An 18,666-nucleotide genomic window follows, 5' to 3' on the forward strand; every position below is an offset into this window, starting at 1 on the left:
AGAAATTTCCACACACCCTAATATGGATCCTAATTTTACTGAATTGTTCTTTTGCAGGATCAAGATGGTTCACACATCAAGGGCTTGTTGATCAATTTCATTCATCACAACTGGCCTTCACTGCTTAGGCATAGCTTTCTTGAGGAGTTCATTACTCCAATTGTCAAGGTTTGACCATAATTTCTTTGAACAGCATTAAATGAAATATTAGTTATGGAACAAAGCTCCAGTAAAGTCCATAATGTAAAAGGTGAACAATGTGGCAATTTTGTGAAAATGACTTGTGTTCCCCTTGAACTAATGTAGCAGAGACAGACTATAAATTAAGATTGTGTTTTTTCCAGGTGTCAAAAAAGAAGCAGGAAATCGCATTTTACAGTATCCCTGAATTTGATGAATGGAAACAGACCACAGACAACAGCAAGACTTGGAAAACAAAGTACTACAAAGGTTTGTTATAAAACCCTGTGTGGTGGTGCTCTCAACCAAGTAAGAACCTAATTTGTTTTATGATGAAGTGATAGTTGAAAATCCACTTTTAGCATCATTTCATTTTTACTTAGAAATGGATCAGAATAGAATCTGTTCTTCATTCTTGTAGGACTAGTTTCCAACTAAATTAAAATCAAATTGGCAGTTAATGTTTTCCCTTTTCCTGTGCCCTATAACATTTTTGATTGACAGATGTTCTTATTTCTATTCGTGTCTGGAATCGCTTTCCTTGTGATATTCTAGTTCTGTGATTGTAGATGTTTGAACTCTCAAAGCTTACTCAGAGTTCATGTAACTGCTATTTCGGGTCAGAATGATGAATGCTTCACTATTCGAAGCTCAACTGAACGTTTAGGCTTCACAGTGCTAGCATCAGTTTCTCTACTGCTTTGGTATAATACTAATTATATATAGATATTGAATGAAGAAGAATGTTAGCGATCCAGATATGATCTTCCAGGTTCTTGAAAAGAAATTGACTAGATGCCTTGCTTCTTCATGTGTGTTGTATCCAACAAACAAGACAAGGTGAGCAACTCCCAAGTATGTAGTACAGATCACCGGACTACAAAAATGTTTTAGTTCTTGTGTTTTCTTTTTCTTAATAGGGAAGATTTCATTGAACCAAAATAAATAATACAACTTTAAATTGCTTTTTGATGAGTTGTGCATCATTGACAAGTAATCTAAAATAAATGTACTTCTGCAGCTGGTTAACATCTAACTATCGAATCTAAATCATCTAGGTCTGGGTACGAGCACAGCTAAAGAGGCAAAGGAATATTTTGCTAATATGCAGAAGCATCGTATCCCCTTTAAATATAGTGGACCAGAAGATGATGCCGCGATCACCCTGGTAAGAACTAAATGCTCCAATATATTGTCGGAATCAGAGTTTAGATACGATAATGCTTCAATTAATAATCCTTTAATTCTTCAGGCATTTAGCCGGAAAAAAATCGACGAACGCAAAGAATGGCTGACTAACTTCATGGATGACAGAAGACAACGGAAATTACATGGATTGCCAGAGGTATTGTACCAAAATTCATTCAGCTACAAACCACAACAAATTTCCCTGAATACTGCTATAAACTAGTAGCCTGAATATGCCACATGGAAGCTAAATATGTACAGAGAAAATGGTCAAATATGTAGATCCTTGGCTGTGTTATTAACACGGACAAAATTTCCAATTGGCATGGTCACATTGTGTGTCGAGGAGGCAGGTATGGCCGGCTCTGCTGTAGAATATTATTGGATATAATTTCAGAGGCTGATTTGTATTTTTTTTTTTACAGCAATTCTTGTATGGGGAAAATACAAAATATTTGACTTACAATGACTTCATCAATAAGGAACTGATTCTCTTCTCAAACTCCGACAATGAGAGGTCAATTCCATCACTTGTGGATGGTGAGTCTTTAGGTGTAATAACAGCACTGCTTTGGTTTTTTTTAAGTCAGTTTATAGCATAGCCTTAGTTTTCCAACTGGATTGTTTAACATGCCGAAGAATTGATAAACTATCACTATTCTTTCTGTAAATGTGTGGTCTTCGGGATAGATAGCAAAGGGCTAAAAGTTAGCTGCTTCTTCGCTTCATTTTTTTGTACATTTTGTTGGATATGTAGATTTATTGGAAAACAATTTAGGGAAAGTATGAAATGGAATAATACAACAGAAGGAGGCCATTTTGTCCATCATGCCTGTGCTGGCTCTTTGAAAGAGCTATCCAATTAGTTCCACTCCCTTGCTCTTTCCCCATAGCCTTGCAAATTTTTCCTTTTCAAATATATGTACAATTCCCTTTTGAAATATACTATTGAATCTTTCAGCCAGTACATTCCAGACTATTAACAACTTGCTGCGTTTATTTAAAAAAATCTCATCTCCCCTGATTTGTTTTGCCAATTATCTTTGATTAGAGCGTCTAAAACGAGGACAATGTTCCTATTTGCTCATCAAATTCCTTCATGATTTTGAACACCTCTACTAAATCTCCCCAGCACCTCTACTCCAAGAAGAAAAATCCCAGCTTTACTAGTCTCCACATAACTGAAGTCTTTCATCCCTGGTGCCATTCTAGTAAATCTCTGGCGACCGCTCCAAAGGTCTAGGCAGCATTTCTGTAATTTGGTGCCCAAAATTAGACACAATATTCCAGCTGAGGCTTAACCCGTGATTTATAAAGATTAAGCATATGATCGAAATAATGAAACAAAATCCAAAGTTTCTAAATGTAAAGTCCTATCCCCTCAGTACAGATTCACACGAGGCATGTAGTGAAGTCAAGGTCACTCTGGACCTGCACCTTTATTTCACAGCTCTGGAATGCTGCACTTGTCTGAGACCTGTCCTTATATACCTGTCTCTTGCAATTGCACCCTTGGTGGTAAGGTATGCTGGTGGTTACATGTCATATCTTATTACAGTCATGTATAGCATGTTAGGATACAGTTATATATAATAATGTAAGATACATGACACTAAATTTCCGAAAAATTGTTATGGGACATATCCAATATGTTCTTCACTAAAATAGGTAACCTGAATATAAACTGAAGGGAATAGAAAGAATTGTACAAGTTGTGCCAATGTCTGCATGTGAACCTAAATGAGAAGTGTGTCCAGCTATAGGTTGTATTTCTTTGGTCCAGCATCATTCCCGGCGGCGGGCGGTCGCGACCCGTGCTGTGTCCTGGGGCTGGCTGCTCCTCATCTCCCCGCTGTCTCCGGTGTTCCCTCCGAAGTCGAGTTGGCGCGAAAAGGGAGCGAGGAGCATGGAGGCTGATTGAGGCGCCGAAGCTGGGCCTGAGAAATGCTGCGCAGTAGGGTTCTGCGCAGCGCATGTGCAGAACGCAGCTGGGTGGCTGCCAGTAGTACCCGGTAAGTCTAGGTCGGCGTGACCTCCCGTGGTCTGGGAAATTCTCTGGTCTGGCACCGGTCAGTTCCCAAGGGTGCCGGGCTGGAGAGGTACAACTATATTTAAGATCACATTTTCTGATATGGCATCCCCGGTACCTGTGGTTAAATGCACCACGTGTTGTTCTACTGAGCCATATAGCGCTGGAAATACTCCAATTCAGTCTCTAGTCTGTGCGGTGTTTGCTGAACTCAGCCAGGATAGTTCTAGATGTCAAAGTGCATGGTAGTTTTAAAGTATTTCATTAGCATTTCTTGCTCTCATCTCTGTCTTCATTTATCAAGGCATGAAACCTGGCCAGCGCAAGGTTTTATTCACTTGCTTCAAGCGAAATGACAAACATGAAGTTAAAGTTGCCCAGTTGGCCGGTTCTGTTTCTGAGATGTCAGCCTATCATCATGGTGAGGTAAGACTCTATTGATTAACTGGTAGTATGAACTTTTAAAGAAATGATTTGTTTAGCTTGGAAATTATTCATGACAATTGCAGAATTCTTGGCCATGTGAATTTTGTGGAATACATCAAAGTCCTACTTGTGGAAGGGTCAAAGCTTTTGGTTATAAATGTGGATTTATTGTACCTGTGTGGCGATTTATAAGCGATTGAATATATTGAGTAGCAGTTTAATGTTGTCCTCCAAAGTTCCCAGAAGAAGAATGTTTTCATTTTTTTCAGTTGTATCGTGAGCAGTAGCTCTGCCTCCTGGAGCTGAAATCCCTTTTTTTTACTGATACTAGGAGATGTGTCCTGTTGCTCTCAAAAAGTTGGGGGTGGGGGTGGCGGTGGTTATAAAAACACCTGTGCTATTGCAAGTCGTCTAGGGAGTGGAGTCTAGAATCTGTCAGTATTGGGAGCCGGGGTCAGCAGCTTTATAGCAGAGGCGCCCAAGAAAATGGGACTCAAGTTATCCATGGCCTTTTTCAAACCATCAGACCCCAGTGCATTCCTGCCCAGCAGCCTCCTCCCTGACCTATCAGCAGGTACCTCGACCACAAATTTACATTTTAGTGCACTATTTAGGGATGTTTTATTACGTTAAAGGCGCTATATAAATATAAGTTGTTCCTGAGAATTCGGTGGTGTAGTAATTTATCATACTTAGACATCATGAGTGCAGATCCCACCTTGGAAAGTCATGAAATTGAAGTGCAGAAAAAATTACTAATTGTAAAAAAAACACTGGAAGTGGGGGTGGGGGGGAGGGCTTCCCTGCACATGCCTCCAGTCCCACACTAGACTCCTCCATCACCATTCCTGGGTATGTGGGAGCACCATGTACTCTAAAACTGCAACAGTTCAAGAAGAAAGCCTTCTCATGGCAACTAGACCCACATGCTGAGAGTAAATAAAGAGTTTGCTGACTTTCACAGTCATTAATTTACATAAACATAAATAATTCAGAAGATCTTTTATAATTGAATTTCCAACAGCAATAAAGAGGTAAATGACAAATTAATTCTCAGTAAAGAGTCTTTTTTCCAAAGGTCAGAGGTGACTCGAGGAATCACAAGTGATGTCTATCTGAGCGGTTCATAACAAAATACAACATTTGTTAATGCCAAGTTTAGCCGAAATTATGGGGGTGGGACTTTTAGCACCCAGCACAAAAGTTCCGCCCCAGAGACGGAATTGCCTTTGCCACCCCGAAAGGTAGCAGAGCACAATCTCTCGCACTCCACTTCCTTTGGGGGTGGTAACTGGGGCGGGGAGCTATGCGCGTCAGTGCCCTTCCCCTTCGCTTAAAGGGGAAGTGCATGGCCTCCACAGGGCTATCAGGGCAGTGTGCAACCAGGCCAGCAGACCGGGACCCAAGATGGAGTGCCGGGCTGCATGATGCCGGCCCAGGCCAGGCTGGGGCTTAATTTTAAGTTAATTTTAAGGCTGACAAAATAAGATGGCGGCTCGGGGCGCTAGCGCCCTCCCTTTTAGCATCGCCCCAAGATCGGATGGCGGGCAGCTTCACGGCCCGCAAAGCTGCCGTTGACATCCGCTCGCACCAGCTTCGCGGGTCTCTGAGCAATTTCCCCCCACGGGGCAGTGAGTGGTCACCGCACATGGCAATGACGGCGGCCCGAGGCGCTAACTGGGGCACGGCGCTGCCTTGGCAGTGCCTCCGCAAACACCCGGGCAATTTCCCGGGAGGCAATAGCGCCCCCCTGCCCCGGGCGAAAACTGTCTTGCGTCCCGTTAGCGTCCCCTAAATCTCTACTTCAACGTATTTTGGAAAAAGCAAATGGACTCAAATCCATGATTTCCACAAATAAAATACGTGATTTTCTAATTTAATTTTGTTTTAAGTTTTCAGTCACCGATGGAAAAAATGAGATGATTCCAAAAAGCATTTTGAATTCATTTGATTGGTTTATCAACAAACAGTAAAATATTTGTATTTCCCTGTCAGGTTTCTATTATAAATGTTGACAAAAGCTTGCAAAAAACTTCCTAACAGGAAATGTGCTTTACACAAGAATTCTGATATATAGATATTGTAATATTTTAGTCAAATCGTGAAGTTGGAAATGTAGCTCCATTGGTAAAACATATTTACTGGGGCTTTATCTCATTTGTAGATTTGTTTTTTGGAGAGAAGTGAAATCCTTGTCGCCTAAAAATAGGGGATTTAGTAAATTATTACACAATTATTTATAATGGAACTACAGTTGCCTGATAAAATGTTAATCAAGTATCATATCTTATACCATTGTGGTATAAATTGAACACTCAGTGGCAGTATAAACAAATTCTTGATTTTACTTTGGTGAATGAAATGCAATAAAATAATTTGTTGCGTTCAAGTACTTTATTAACTGCTGATTTAATTGATGCTTTCAGATATCCCTTATGATGACAATTGTTGGATTAGCTCAGAACTTCATGGGCAGCAATAACATCAATCTTCTGCAGCCAATTGGTCAGTTTGGTACAAGGCTTAATGGTGGCAAAGATGCTGCAAGTCCTCGATACATTTTCACTATGCTCAGGTGGGCACCATTACAACATTTAAGTTCTAATTGGTGGCCGCTAGATATTGCTTTGGAGGGGTTTATTTAGTGCATTTTGAAGGCTACTTTTAATTTTTTTTTAAATGTCTTAGTGCTCAATTTATATTTTGTCAAATGCAAAGAAAAGATACTGGCCAGAATTTTCCTTAACTTGGCGGGTACGGTGCAGATATCGCCCCCACTGCTGGTTCCTTCTCACTGTACAAAATTAACTTGCCTTAATGGGGCCTATTAAGCCCGATCCGTGTGTTACCCAGCCCAATGAGATGGAACGGATCTGGTGAAATCATTAATGACGCGTTTTAAGCCAGAATCCTTAAAGGGACCCTGGCCAATTTAAATTTTAAGTTTAATCTAACAAAGTGGGTGTTTAATCTTTACAGTACAATAATATAATAGTTAAATATGAGTGGCATATATTTAAATAATATCATCAAGCAATATGACTCCATCTACAAAAACGATCAGGAACATACATTTTAAAAGTACATTAATTGGCAAGTTATTGGCACTTTAGCCACAAATTATAGCCTTTTGTATCAGTAACTGGTACAGATAAAAGATGTGTGTGTATAGGTAATACATAAAATTAAGCAGATTTTAAAGGAATTGTAATGGCGTGGATTTACAATCTTAATACAAGTTCAGCAGAAGAGCTGCGGAAATCCTGACAAACAGTGTAAGTGGTGCTTCGTGTGTTTCTGGGATTTCTTCAGCTCTTCCATTGAAGTTAACGATTGACAAGTGAGAGAACCTCTGCAGAAATTCACCCTAAAGTCTCAGACTGAAAAATTAAATTGGTCATATTCAGGGACTGAATTGAACCACTGGAATGAGTGATGAGAATGAAATTGTAATGGTTGATGACTTGATTTAATGTGTAATTGGACAATCACAGTACACTGAGAGGAAAAACCTGACCAGAAACAACACAACATTTATTTAAATGGTTCATGTCATTTCTTATAGTGCTGATCAATTCACTGTAATTAATGTTGAGCCGAGAATGGCCAATGTAAAATTAATATTTACCATTTGCTTTTCAAGTAAACATAGAAAATAGGTGCAGGAGTAGGCCATTCGGCCCTTTTAGCCTGCACCGCCATTCAATGAGTTCATGGCTGAACATGCAACTTCAGTACCCCATTCCTGCTTTCTCACCATACCCCTTGATTCCCCTAGTAGTAAGGACTTCATCTAACTCCTTTTTGAATATATTTAGTGAATTGGCCTCAACAACTTTCTGTGGTAGAGAATTCCACAGGTTCACCACTCTCTGGGTGAAGAAATTCCTCCTCATCTCGGTCCTAAATGGCTTACCCCTTATCCTTAGACTGTGTCCCCTGGTTCTGGACTTCCCCAACATTGGGAACATTCTTCCTGCATCTAACCTGTCAAACCCCGTCAGAATTTTAAACGTTTCTATGAGGTCCCCTCTCATTCTTCTGAACTCCAGTGAATACAAGCCCAGTTGATCCAGTCTTTCTTAATAGGTCAGTCCTGCCATCCCGGGAATCAGCCTGGTGAACCTTTGCTGCACTCCCTCAATAGCAAGAATGTCCTTCCTCAGGTTAGGAGACCAAAACTATACACAATACTCCAGGTGTGGCCTCACCAAGGCCCTGTACAACTGTAGCAACACCTCCCTGCCCCTGTACTCAAATCCCCTCGCTATGAAGGCCAACTTGCCATTTGCTTTATTAACCGCCTGCTGTACCTGCATGCCAACCTTCAATGACTGATGTACCATGACACCCAGGTCTCGTTGCACCTCCCCTTTTCCTAATCTGTCACCATTCAGATAATAGTCTGTCTCTCTGTTTTTACCACCAAAGTGGACAACCTCACATTTATCCACATTATACTTCATCTGCCATGCATTTGCCCACTCACCTAACCTATCCAAGTCGCTCTGCAGCCTCATAGCATCCTCCTCGCAGCTCACACTGCCACCCAACTTAGTGTCATCCGCAAATTTGGAGATACTACATTTAATCCCCTCGTCTAAATCATTAATGTACAGTGTAAACAGCTGGGGCCCCAGGACAGAACCTTGCGGTACCCCACTAGTCACTGCCTGCCATTCTGAAAAGTCCCCATTTACTCCCACTCTTTGCTTCCTGTCTGACAACCAGTTCTCAATCCATGTCAGCACACTACCCCCAATCCCATGTGCTTTAACTTTGCACATTAATCTCTTGTGTGGAACCTTGTCGAAAGCCTTCTGAAAATCCAAATATACCACATCAACTGGTTCTCCCTTGTCCACTCTACTGGAAACATCCTCAAAAAAATTCCAGAAGATTTGTCAAGCATGATTTCCCTTTCACAAATCCATGCTGACTTGGACCTATCATATCACCTCTTTCCAAATGCACTGCTATGACATCCTTAATAATTGATTCCATCATTTTACCCACTACCGATGTCAGACTGACCGGTCTATAATTCCCTGTTATCTCTCTCCCTCCTTTTTTAAAAAGTGGGGTTACATTGGCTACCCTCCACTCCATAGGAACTGATCCAGAGTCAATGGAATGTTGGAAAATGACTGTCAATGCATCCGCTATTTCCAAGGCCACCTCCTGAAGTACTCTGGGATGCAGTCCATCAGGCCCTGGGGATTTATCGGCCTTCAATCCCATCAATTTCCCCAACACAATTTCCCGACTAATAAGGATTTCCCTCAGTTCCTCCTCCTTACTAGACCCTCCGACCCCTTTTATATCCGGAAGGTTGTTTGTGTCCTCCTCAGTGAATACCGAACCAAAGTACTTGTTCAATTGGTCCGCCATTTCTTTGTTCCCCGTTATGACTTCCCCTGATTCTGACTGTAGGGGACCTACGTTTGTCTTTACTAACCTTTTTCTCTTTACATATCTATGGAAACTTTTGCAATCCGTCTTAATGTTCCCTGCAAGCTTCTTCTCGTACTCCATTATCCCTGCCCTGATCAAACCCTTTGTCCTCCTGCTGAGTTCTAAATTTCTCCCAGTCCCCGGGTTCGCTGCTATTTCTGGCCAATTTGTATGCCACTTCCTTGGCTTTAATACTATCCCTGATTTCCCTTGATAGCCACGGTTGAGCCACCTTCCCTTTTTTATTTTTACGCCAGACAGGAATGTACAATTGTTGTAGTTCATCCATGCGGTCTCTAAATGTCTGCCATTGCCCATCCACAGTCAACCCCTTCAGTATCATTTGCCAATCTATCCTAGCCAATTCACGCCTCATACCTTCAAAGTTACCCTTCTTTAAGTTCTGGACCATGGTCTCTGAATTAACTGTTTCATTCTCCATCCGAATGCAGAATTCCACCATATTATGATCACTCTTCCCCAAGGGGCCTCGCACAACGAGATTGCTAATTAATCCTCTCTCATTACACAACACCCAGTCTAAGATGGCCTCCCCCCTAGTTGGTTCCTCGACATATTGGTCTAAAAAACCATCCCTTATGCACTCCAGGAAATCCTCCTCCACCGTATTGCTTCCAGTTTGGTTAACCCAATCTATGTGCATATTAAAGTCACCCATTATAACTGCTGCACCTTTATTGCACGCACCCCTAATTTCATGTTTGATGCCCTCCCCAACATCACTACTACTGTTTGGAGGTCTGTACACAACTCCCACTAATGTTTTTTGCCCTTTGGTATTCTGCAGCTCTACCCATATAGATTCCACATCATTCAAGCTAATATCCTTCTGAACTATTGCTTTAATTTCCTCCTTAACCAGCAATGCTACCCCACCTCCTTTTCCTTTTATTCTATCTTTCCTGAATGTTGAATACCCCTGGATGTTGAGTTCCCAGCCCTGATCACCCTGGAGCCACGTCTCCGTAATCCCAATCACATCATATTTGTTAACATCTATTTGCACAGTTAATTCATCCACCTTATTGCGCATACTCCTTGCATTAAGACACAAAGCCTTCAGGCTTGTATTTTTAACACCCTTTGTCCTTTTAGAATTTTGCTGTACAGTGGCCCTTTTTGTTCTTTACCTTGGGTTTCTCTGCCCTCCACTTTTCCTCATCTCCTTTCTGTCTCTTGCTTTTGCCTCCTTTTTGTTTCCCTCTGTCTCCCTGCATTGGTTCCCATCCCCCTGCCATATTAGTTTAAATCCTCCCCAACAGCACTAGCAAACACTTCCCCCTAGGACATTGGTTCCGGTCCTGCCCAGGTGCAGACCGTTCGGTTTGTACTGGTCCCACCTCCCCCAGAACCGGTTCCAATGCCCCAGGAATTTGAATCCCTCCCTGCTGCACCACTGCTCAAGCCACGTATTCATCTGCGCTATCCTGCGATTCCGACTCTGACTATCACGTGGCACTAGTAGCAATCCCGAGATTACTACTTTTGAGGTCCTACTTTTTAATTTAGCTCCTAGCTCCTTAAATTCGTTTCGTAGGACCTCATCCCTTTTTTTACCTATGTCGTTGGTACCAATGTGCACCACGACAACTGGCTGTTCTCCCTCCCATTTCAGAATGTCCTGCACCCGCTTCGAGACATCCTTGACCCTTGCACCAGGGAGGCAACATACCATCCTGGAGTCTCGGTTGCGGCCGCAGAAACGCCTATCTATTCCCCTTACAATAGAATCCCCTATCACTATCACGCTCCCACTCTTTTTCCTGCCCTCCTGTGCAACAGAGCCAGCCACGGTGCCATGAACTTGGCTGCTGCTGCCCTCCCCTGATGAGTCATCCCCCTCAACAGTACCCAAAGCAGTGTATCTGTTTTGCAGGGGGATGACCGCAGGGGACCCCTGCACTACCTTCCTTGCACTGCTCTTCCTGCTGGTCTTCCATTCCCTATCTGGCTGTGGACCCTTTCCCTGCGGTGCGACCAACTCGCTACACGTGATACTCACGTCATTCTCAGCATCGTGGATGCTCCAGAGTGAATCCACCCTCAGCTCCAACTTCGCAACGCGGACCGTCAGGCGCTCGAGATGGATACACTTCCTGCACACATATAGTCATCAGGGACACTGGAGTAGATCAGAATCTCCATCAATCTATTAGCTGATATAATCATTATGTTTTTATTTTGTTTTTTTTCCATGCGGTCAAGTAAACAGCTGGAGCAATGGCCACAGAACTCGCGTCACAGGTTGAAAGATGTGTGAATCCTGTGGCCATGCAGGGAAATTTAAAAAGTAGGGGGGGTGGAGACTCTTAAGTGCCTGTAAAGTACTTCATAATAATTTCAATTGGGTCCCCCGCCGCTACAGGTCAGGTCGGCTCCAGGCTTTGCGTTGCACCTGTAGGAATGGCACGTGAAAGCGAGATGACAATGGGTTCCCGACCCCCTGTCAAATAAAAACAGCTTTCCCACCCCGGAAAATTCAGCCCACTAATTTAAAATGATGTTCCTAGATGTCATTGTTCTTCCAGCTTCCCAAAGTAAGCTGTACTAGAAATGAGATTATTGATGAAAGTCCTGTATATTTTGTTGAGTAGTTTACTTTTAATGGACTCAATTGTCAACAGTGATTTGCGCTGTTTTTTTGGGGGCAGGCTTTTTTATCTGGCCTAACTTAAAAAATCCCCAGTTTCCCCAATCAATTTGCACTAGTGTAACTCATTTAGTTACGTTTTTTTTCCTCAAAAGGGGACATAACCAGCCACTAACGCCAGTTCTGGCCATTTAAGGAACTTTGGCCAGCTGATTGTTGCTCCATTTCTGCTTAGGCCAGCGTATGTGGCCTCTCGAGAAAACCCTTGCGGAGAGTTATAGAAATCGGCGCAGTTAAGTAAATCGGAGGCCATTCAGCCTGGGCTAGGGACGGGAAGCGGACATGGAATGGAGAGGCTCGGCGGGGGAGGGAGCAAACTGACCGGCACGCACTCTGGGGGGGCCACAGTGGACCGGCGCGCACTCGGGGGCCACAGTGGAACGGCGCGCACTCGGGGGCCATAGCGATCCAGGAAGGTACTCACTCGGGGACCGGAGAGGGTCGCAGACAGCCGATCTCCTTACACAACTTGCTCTTTAAAAATGGCCGGTTGCCAACTCGGAGCTCTACTGCGCATGTGCGGTCATTTCAGTGACGTCAAGAACGTCAGTTTTTTTTCCCTGTGCATGTGCAGAAGGCCCGGCTGCGTTTTCCGGCGCAGACCGCAGGCTCCAGCCCCTGTGGCGATGCCACGCTGCATGGCTCCAGATTACAGTACAAACATCGGGGAAAGTTCGGACATGTTTTTCTGTTGCATTTCTGGACCTAAATAAGCAGTACAACTCTGGCAATACACCAAAAAACGGGCTTGGGAAAATTGACCCCAATGAAACCAGATCTCGTCGTCTTATTCTCATGGTCAACTTTTGTTTTTGAGATCTCGGAGTCACACGCTAATGGCTAGAACAACGAAGTTTTTAAACGACCAAATTTTTGCCTGTTCTAGTCGTAAACATTCAAAGTGAGGAGTTGAATAATCAAACTTAAACGATATCAGTAAATGTTATTATTTGGCACTTGGAGCACATCTGGGCATCGTATTGGAAGGTGTTTTACCCAGAAATGTTTGATCTGATTTGGTTGAAAGTTTTTAATTGGAGAATAAATACTAATGGCACAGTGACTCAGAATGGGCCTGACATTCATAGGTTTGAAGGGAGCAGTGAGCGAGTTTGGAGTCATGAGTCAAGTTCCCTCTGGAACAATGAGTGTGAAGAGGGAGTAGGTAGGCATCTCTGGCAATGTTCCCGTTAATTTTTGTTTATGGTGTGCGGCCCGTTCAGCTATCCGAGCGTGCACAGTTATTTCTGTTGAAAAGCCGGTAAGCTGGCTTTTTTTTAATGCATTCATTCATGGGATGTGGGCATCACTGGAAAGGCCAGCGTTTATTGCCCATCCCTAATTGCCCTCGAGAAGGTGGTGGTGAACCGCCTTATATAACTGAATTACCTGCTGGGCCATTTCAGAGGGCAGTTAAGAGTCAACCACATTGCTATGGATCTAGAGTCACATATATGCCAGACTGGGTATGGGTGGCAGATTTCATTTCCTAAAGAACATTAGTGAACCAGATGGATTTTTACAACAATCCGGTAGTTTCATGGTCACCATTCCTGATGCTAGCTTTCTGTTCCAGATTTTTTTTTAAATGTAATTTCTCAGCTGCCATAGTGGGATTTGAACTCGTGTCTCCAGATCATTAGTCCAAGCCTCTGAATTACTAGTCCAGTAACATAACCACTATGCTGCCTGCGTGGGACCTCCAGAGCACTACGCAGCTCAATGGGAACGTGAATCTTGGGACCATGGGCTGAGCAACTGAATGATGCCATGAGTCAAGTTCCCTCTGGATCAGAACAGGTTCGACACTGGCAGGAGTTTGAAGAGGGAGTAGGGAGGCATCTCTGGCAATGTTCCCGTTAATTTTTGTTTTGGAAGGGTTTGGAGAGAAGATTTTCGCTGGGAATTGTTGGTCAAATAAAATACAGTTAGTAGTTTGAAAACTAAAGCTGAAGAACTTTCCCGTAGAAGTGGACATCACAAAACTAAAATGGAGGATATGCTTCAGCAACACAAAATTTAAAACTTGCTCCTGAAAATGATAAAGGAATACTGATTTTTTTTTTTTTGAATTTGAAGGCCCCAGTTTTTATAGAAGTTAATATGCCCTCACCACAATCAAACTTAAAGGTCCTGCTTTTAGATCTAGGAGGAAGTCCCATTATTTATGAACATTTACAAGCCACAAATTTCAAATATATTTACTGTCTTCGATATTCTTCACCTTTTTTGACTGACTACGCATTTTTTCGAATATCTGCTCCTCAGAGTACTTCTCAGTAAAGTAACTTTGCAGTGTCATTTACTGGTGCACTTTCCATAGATGGGCCACAGCTACAGATTTTGATATATAATAAATTGTATTTGGACTGGCTTCCATGAATCGCAGTAGTGATCACAATTTGTTTTCTTTAGTACTTTGACTCGTCTGCTGTACCCCTCAGTGGATGATAACATCCTGAAATACCTGTATGATGATAACCAGCGAGTGGAGCCAGAATGGTATATCCCCATTATTCCTATGGTGCTAGTGAATGGTGCAGACGGTATTGGCACAGGATGGGCTTGCAAAATCCCCAATTATGATGTAAGAGAAATTGTTAATAATATCAGACGTATGCTGGATGGAGATGATCCAGTGCCCATGGTAGGTGAACTATTTCCATTTTCATTAACTTTCATTCCTTAAGATCCACTACCTTTTATTCGTACACCATTAAGAAATTTGTTGGAAACAAACTTGTAACCTGGGTGAATTTATTTTAATCGATAACAACTAAAATTGATTGGCTGACTGATGGCACAAGCTGTTTACATTAAATAATGATGTTCATTTTTACAGAACTTTTGAATGTAAATTCTTCTGATATGTATGTTGGATTGTTTTTCAATAGCGTCCTAATTACAAGAACTTCAAGGGTACAATTTTTGAGTTGAATGTCAATCAGTACATGATTAATGGTGAAATCTCAGTGCTGAATTCCACCACAGTAGAAATTTCCGAGCTCCCAGTCAAGACATGGACTCAGGTAACTAGAATTTTCAGACCTTATTGTTAAACTGCAGTTGTATAAATATAGCAGGTGTTGTGGTCTAATGTAGTGGTTCTCAAACTAGGGTCCGCAAGAATGTTTCAGAGGATCTGTCAAAAATGTGTAGAAGAAAAGAGATTGACTTGATAATAGACCAATCAGAATCCAAGTTAGGACAAGTGGTGGCCAAGATACCTTGTCGATCAAGGGATGCCGTCCAATGAGAGTAAATCAGAGCCATGGTGTCTGTATTCACACAGGTTTTGGTTGAAGTGTAGAGAGAGGAAACAAGCTGGTCCGTGCATGAGGCAGTGTTGGCAGTTGGTGTTTGGAGGGGTAGGGCAAGGAGATGAGACGTGGCATTTGTAATCGTGATGTTGTTCGTGGAGAACCTGATCCAGAAGCTAGAGGAATCTCTGGGAAAACTGGGTAAGTCAGGACATTGTTAGCGTTTGTGGGATAAAATCTCATTCTCCACCCAGAGCTTTGTAGTAATATAGGGCCCAAGTTTCCACATGATTTGCGCCTGATTTTTAGGAGCAACTGGTGGAGAACGGACTATCTTAGAAATCGCAATTCTCCACATTTTTTTTTCTGCAGTTCTAGTCAGGTAGAACAGTTCTACTTTGGAACAGAATTTTTTCTTCAAAAGGAGGCGTGTCCGGCCACTGACGCCTGATTTCAAAGTTTCCACAGTGAAGACGTACTCCAAACTAAGTTAGAATGGAGCAAGTGAAGATTTTTGTAGAACTGAAAAAACCTGTTCTACACATTAAAAAATCAGGCGCAGGTTACAAATTTGGCGTCCAGAACGAGGTGGGGGGGGGGGGGAGGGGAGGGAAGTCACTAAATTCTACAAAAAATCCTTATTTATACTTCTACAAATATTATACAAATAAATCCAACCTGAATAAACATTTATAAGCAAAGAAAAGATTAAATAAACCATCTTCCTACCTGTGTGAAGGCACGGAGAATGCTGCAGTCAGCCTGAGGTGCCCGTTCTTCGGGTGGGGGGAAGAGAGGCGCCCGTTCTTTCCCGGGGGGTGGGGGCAGTGAGAAGGCTGCATGTGCTGATGGCAATGTGCTTTTATTTAAAAAATGTTCAAAAATTAAACCGCTACAAAGAACTACAAAAATGGCCGAGTGCCAATGTTTTTTTCACACTGCGCAAACGCTCCAACGTGCACGCGCAGCGTTGCCGGCAGGGAAAAAACTAATTTAAATAGTACCCGCCCCCTCCCACTTACAAAATCGGTGCGAGTGTAGGCTCCGCCCCCCTGGGCGCCGCGCCAAACACAAGGAGCTGCAGGGCTCTCCAGAATTGCGAGGTTTTTTTTTAGGCGCCGTTTTAGGCGTGAAAAACGGGCGCCCAGCTCGGAGGGGCGCCCGTTTTTTATCGTGTGGAAACTTGGGCCCATAGACTGGTAATTTAATTTTATATGTATCATGTATTTAAAAACTAATTTCCTAATCCCAAACCATCCCTTTGGTGGTGCAATATCAATAAAGCAGCTGCACTTAACAAATATCGTCCTTGTTTGTAAACATTTTTATTCTTATGTTCGTAAAGCAGAGCTGGCAAGGCATTTACTGGATGGTTACAGCCATTGCACAAAAGCCCAACATTTGAAAAAGTGTTTATCTGACTTTGGAGTCAGTGTATGCATGTTCCAGTGGGAAGCTGTTTAACCTACGCCGCTTCCAGGCCAGATCCAAGATCACCCTAACCTCTGTCATTGAGCTGCAGTACGCGGGCGATGCCTGCGTCTGCGCACATTCTGAGGCTGAACTCCAGGATATAGTCAATGTATTCACTGAGGCATATGAAAGCATGAGCCTTACGCTTAACATCCGTAAGACAAAGGTCCTCCATCAGCCTGTCCCCGCCGCACAGCACTACCCTCCAATCATCAAGATTCATGGCGTGGCCCTCGACAGCGTGGACCATTTCTCATATCTCGGGCGCCTCTTCTCAACAAAAGCAGACGTTGATGCGGAGATTCAACATCACCTCCAGTGCAGCCTTCGGCCGTCTGAGGAAAAGAGTGTTTGAAGACCTGGCCCTCAAATCAACCATCAAAGCTCATGGTCTACAGGGCTGTAGTAATACCCACCCTCCTGTATGGATCTGAAGCATGGACGATGTGTAGAAAGCACCTCAAGTCGCTGGAGATATATGACCAACGATGTCTCCACAAGATCCTGCAAATCCCCTGGGAGGACAGGCGCACCACCATCAGTGTCCTCATCCAGGCTAACATCCTCAGTATTGAAGCACTGACCACATGCGATCAGCTTTGCTGGGCAGGTCACATAGTTCGCATGCCAGATAAGAGACTCCCTAAGCAAATGCTTTATAAGGAGCTCCTTCATGGTAAACAAGCCAAAGGTGGGCAGCAGAAGCATTACAAGGACACCATCAAAACCTCCCTGGTAAAGTGCAACATCACCACTGACACCTGGGAGACCCTGGCCGAAGACTGCCCAAGGTGGAGGAAGTGCATCCAGGAGGGCGTTGAGTTCTTCGAGTCTCAACGCAAAGAGCGTGAAGTGGTCAAGCGCAGACAGTGGAAGGAGCATGCGGCAAACCAGCCCCACCCACCCCTTCCCCCGACTAATGTCTGTCCCACCTGTGACAGGGTCTGTGGCTCTCGTATTGGACTGTGCAGCCACCAGAAAACTCAGTTTGGGAGTGGAAGCAAGTCTTCCTCGATTCCGAGGGACTGCCTATGATGTTTCATTTGAGTGGATAAACACTGGTTAAGATAGAGCTTGTTACAATTGTGTAAATTGAATTGTATTAAACTAAATCATTAATGCTGATACTGTACATGTATCTTATGATTTTGTAATTCCATGAATAAATTTACTACAAGAGTGGGAACTTTGCAATTACTATAATATGTAGTATTATAATTTTAGATGGGGGTTGTCCATGATTACTAATCTATTTGAAAAAGGGTCTTTCAACCCAAAAAGTTTGAGAACCACTAATGCTCCTGCTTGGGTGTTTACTGTTGCCCTCCATGTCAGTGAAGATTTTCTGCAGTTCTGGTTACATTGGTGTTACATGGGTTTTATAGACGAGTTAGGCTTGTGGTCAACTGGGGAATAGTGGTAGTGTTACGTTCTACTTCTATACTTACCCACGCTTAATGGGCCTAAAATTGAGGTTGGGGGCTTCCTTCGTACGAACGCCTCCAACCCGAAAAACATCTATGAAAGTACCTGATGGTCTCGGAGGAACGCAAGATTTGCTGCGCAGTGCATGGGGACCGTCTTCGAAGTACTCCAGTCCAAGCTGGAGTCATGTGGGCCTGGACAACCAATCACGATGCAGTATTCTCATTGATAAAAATGGGAACTCCGTTTATACGCGTTCCCATTACTATCAATGAGAAAAACACCCAAACACAGCATAATAAATAAATAAAACACTTCACATATTTAAAATTGATTGTAATTAAATGTTTTAGAAAATAAGTATTTTTTTTAATGTGTTTTAAGTGTTAAAAAATAAACTTACCTTAATGGACAGGGTTTTTACTGTAAAAATGTATTTTTAAATTTAATTTTTATATGTTTTAAAACTCTTACGCTAGTAAAAGTAGGCTAAAAGTTTGAAGGACATGAGTTGGGCAAATAACCCAATCTCTGCCACACGGATGTCCTTCTCCCGGGGG

General features: G+C 42.9%; 1 protein-coding gene across 1 annotated transcript in view; it reads left to right on the forward strand.

Annotated features, from left to right (window-relative positions):
• top2a (DNA topoisomerase II alpha) overlaps positions 1 to 18,666 on the forward strand; it is a 64,513-nt gene that overhangs the window by 24,031 nt on the left and 21,816 nt on the right. The window contains exons 14-22 of the mRNA XM_070864254.1: positions 58 to 168; positions 345 to 450; positions 1,239 to 1,348; positions 1,433 to 1,525; positions 1,794 to 1,908; positions 3,702 to 3,823; positions 6,250 to 6,398; positions 14,364 to 14,595; positions 14,843 to 14,977. Coding sequence (XP_070720355.1) covers positions 58 to 168; positions 345 to 450; positions 1,239 to 1,348; positions 1,433 to 1,525; positions 1,794 to 1,908; positions 3,702 to 3,823; positions 6,250 to 6,398; positions 14,364 to 14,595; positions 14,843 to 14,977 — 1,173 coding nt within the window. The remainder of the gene's footprint in view (positions 1 to 57; positions 169 to 344; positions 451 to 1,238; positions 1,349 to 1,432; positions 1,526 to 1,793; positions 1,909 to 3,701; positions 3,824 to 6,249; positions 6,399 to 14,363; positions 14,596 to 14,842; positions 14,978 to 18,666) is intronic.

Source organism: Pristiophorus japonicus, chromosome 21, assembly GCF_044704955.1.
Source record: "Pristiophorus japonicus isolate sPriJap1 chromosome 21, sPriJap1.hap1, whole genome shotgun sequence".
NCBI lineage: Eukaryota > Metazoa > Chordata > Chondrichthyes > Pristiophoridae > Pristiophorus > Pristiophorus japonicus.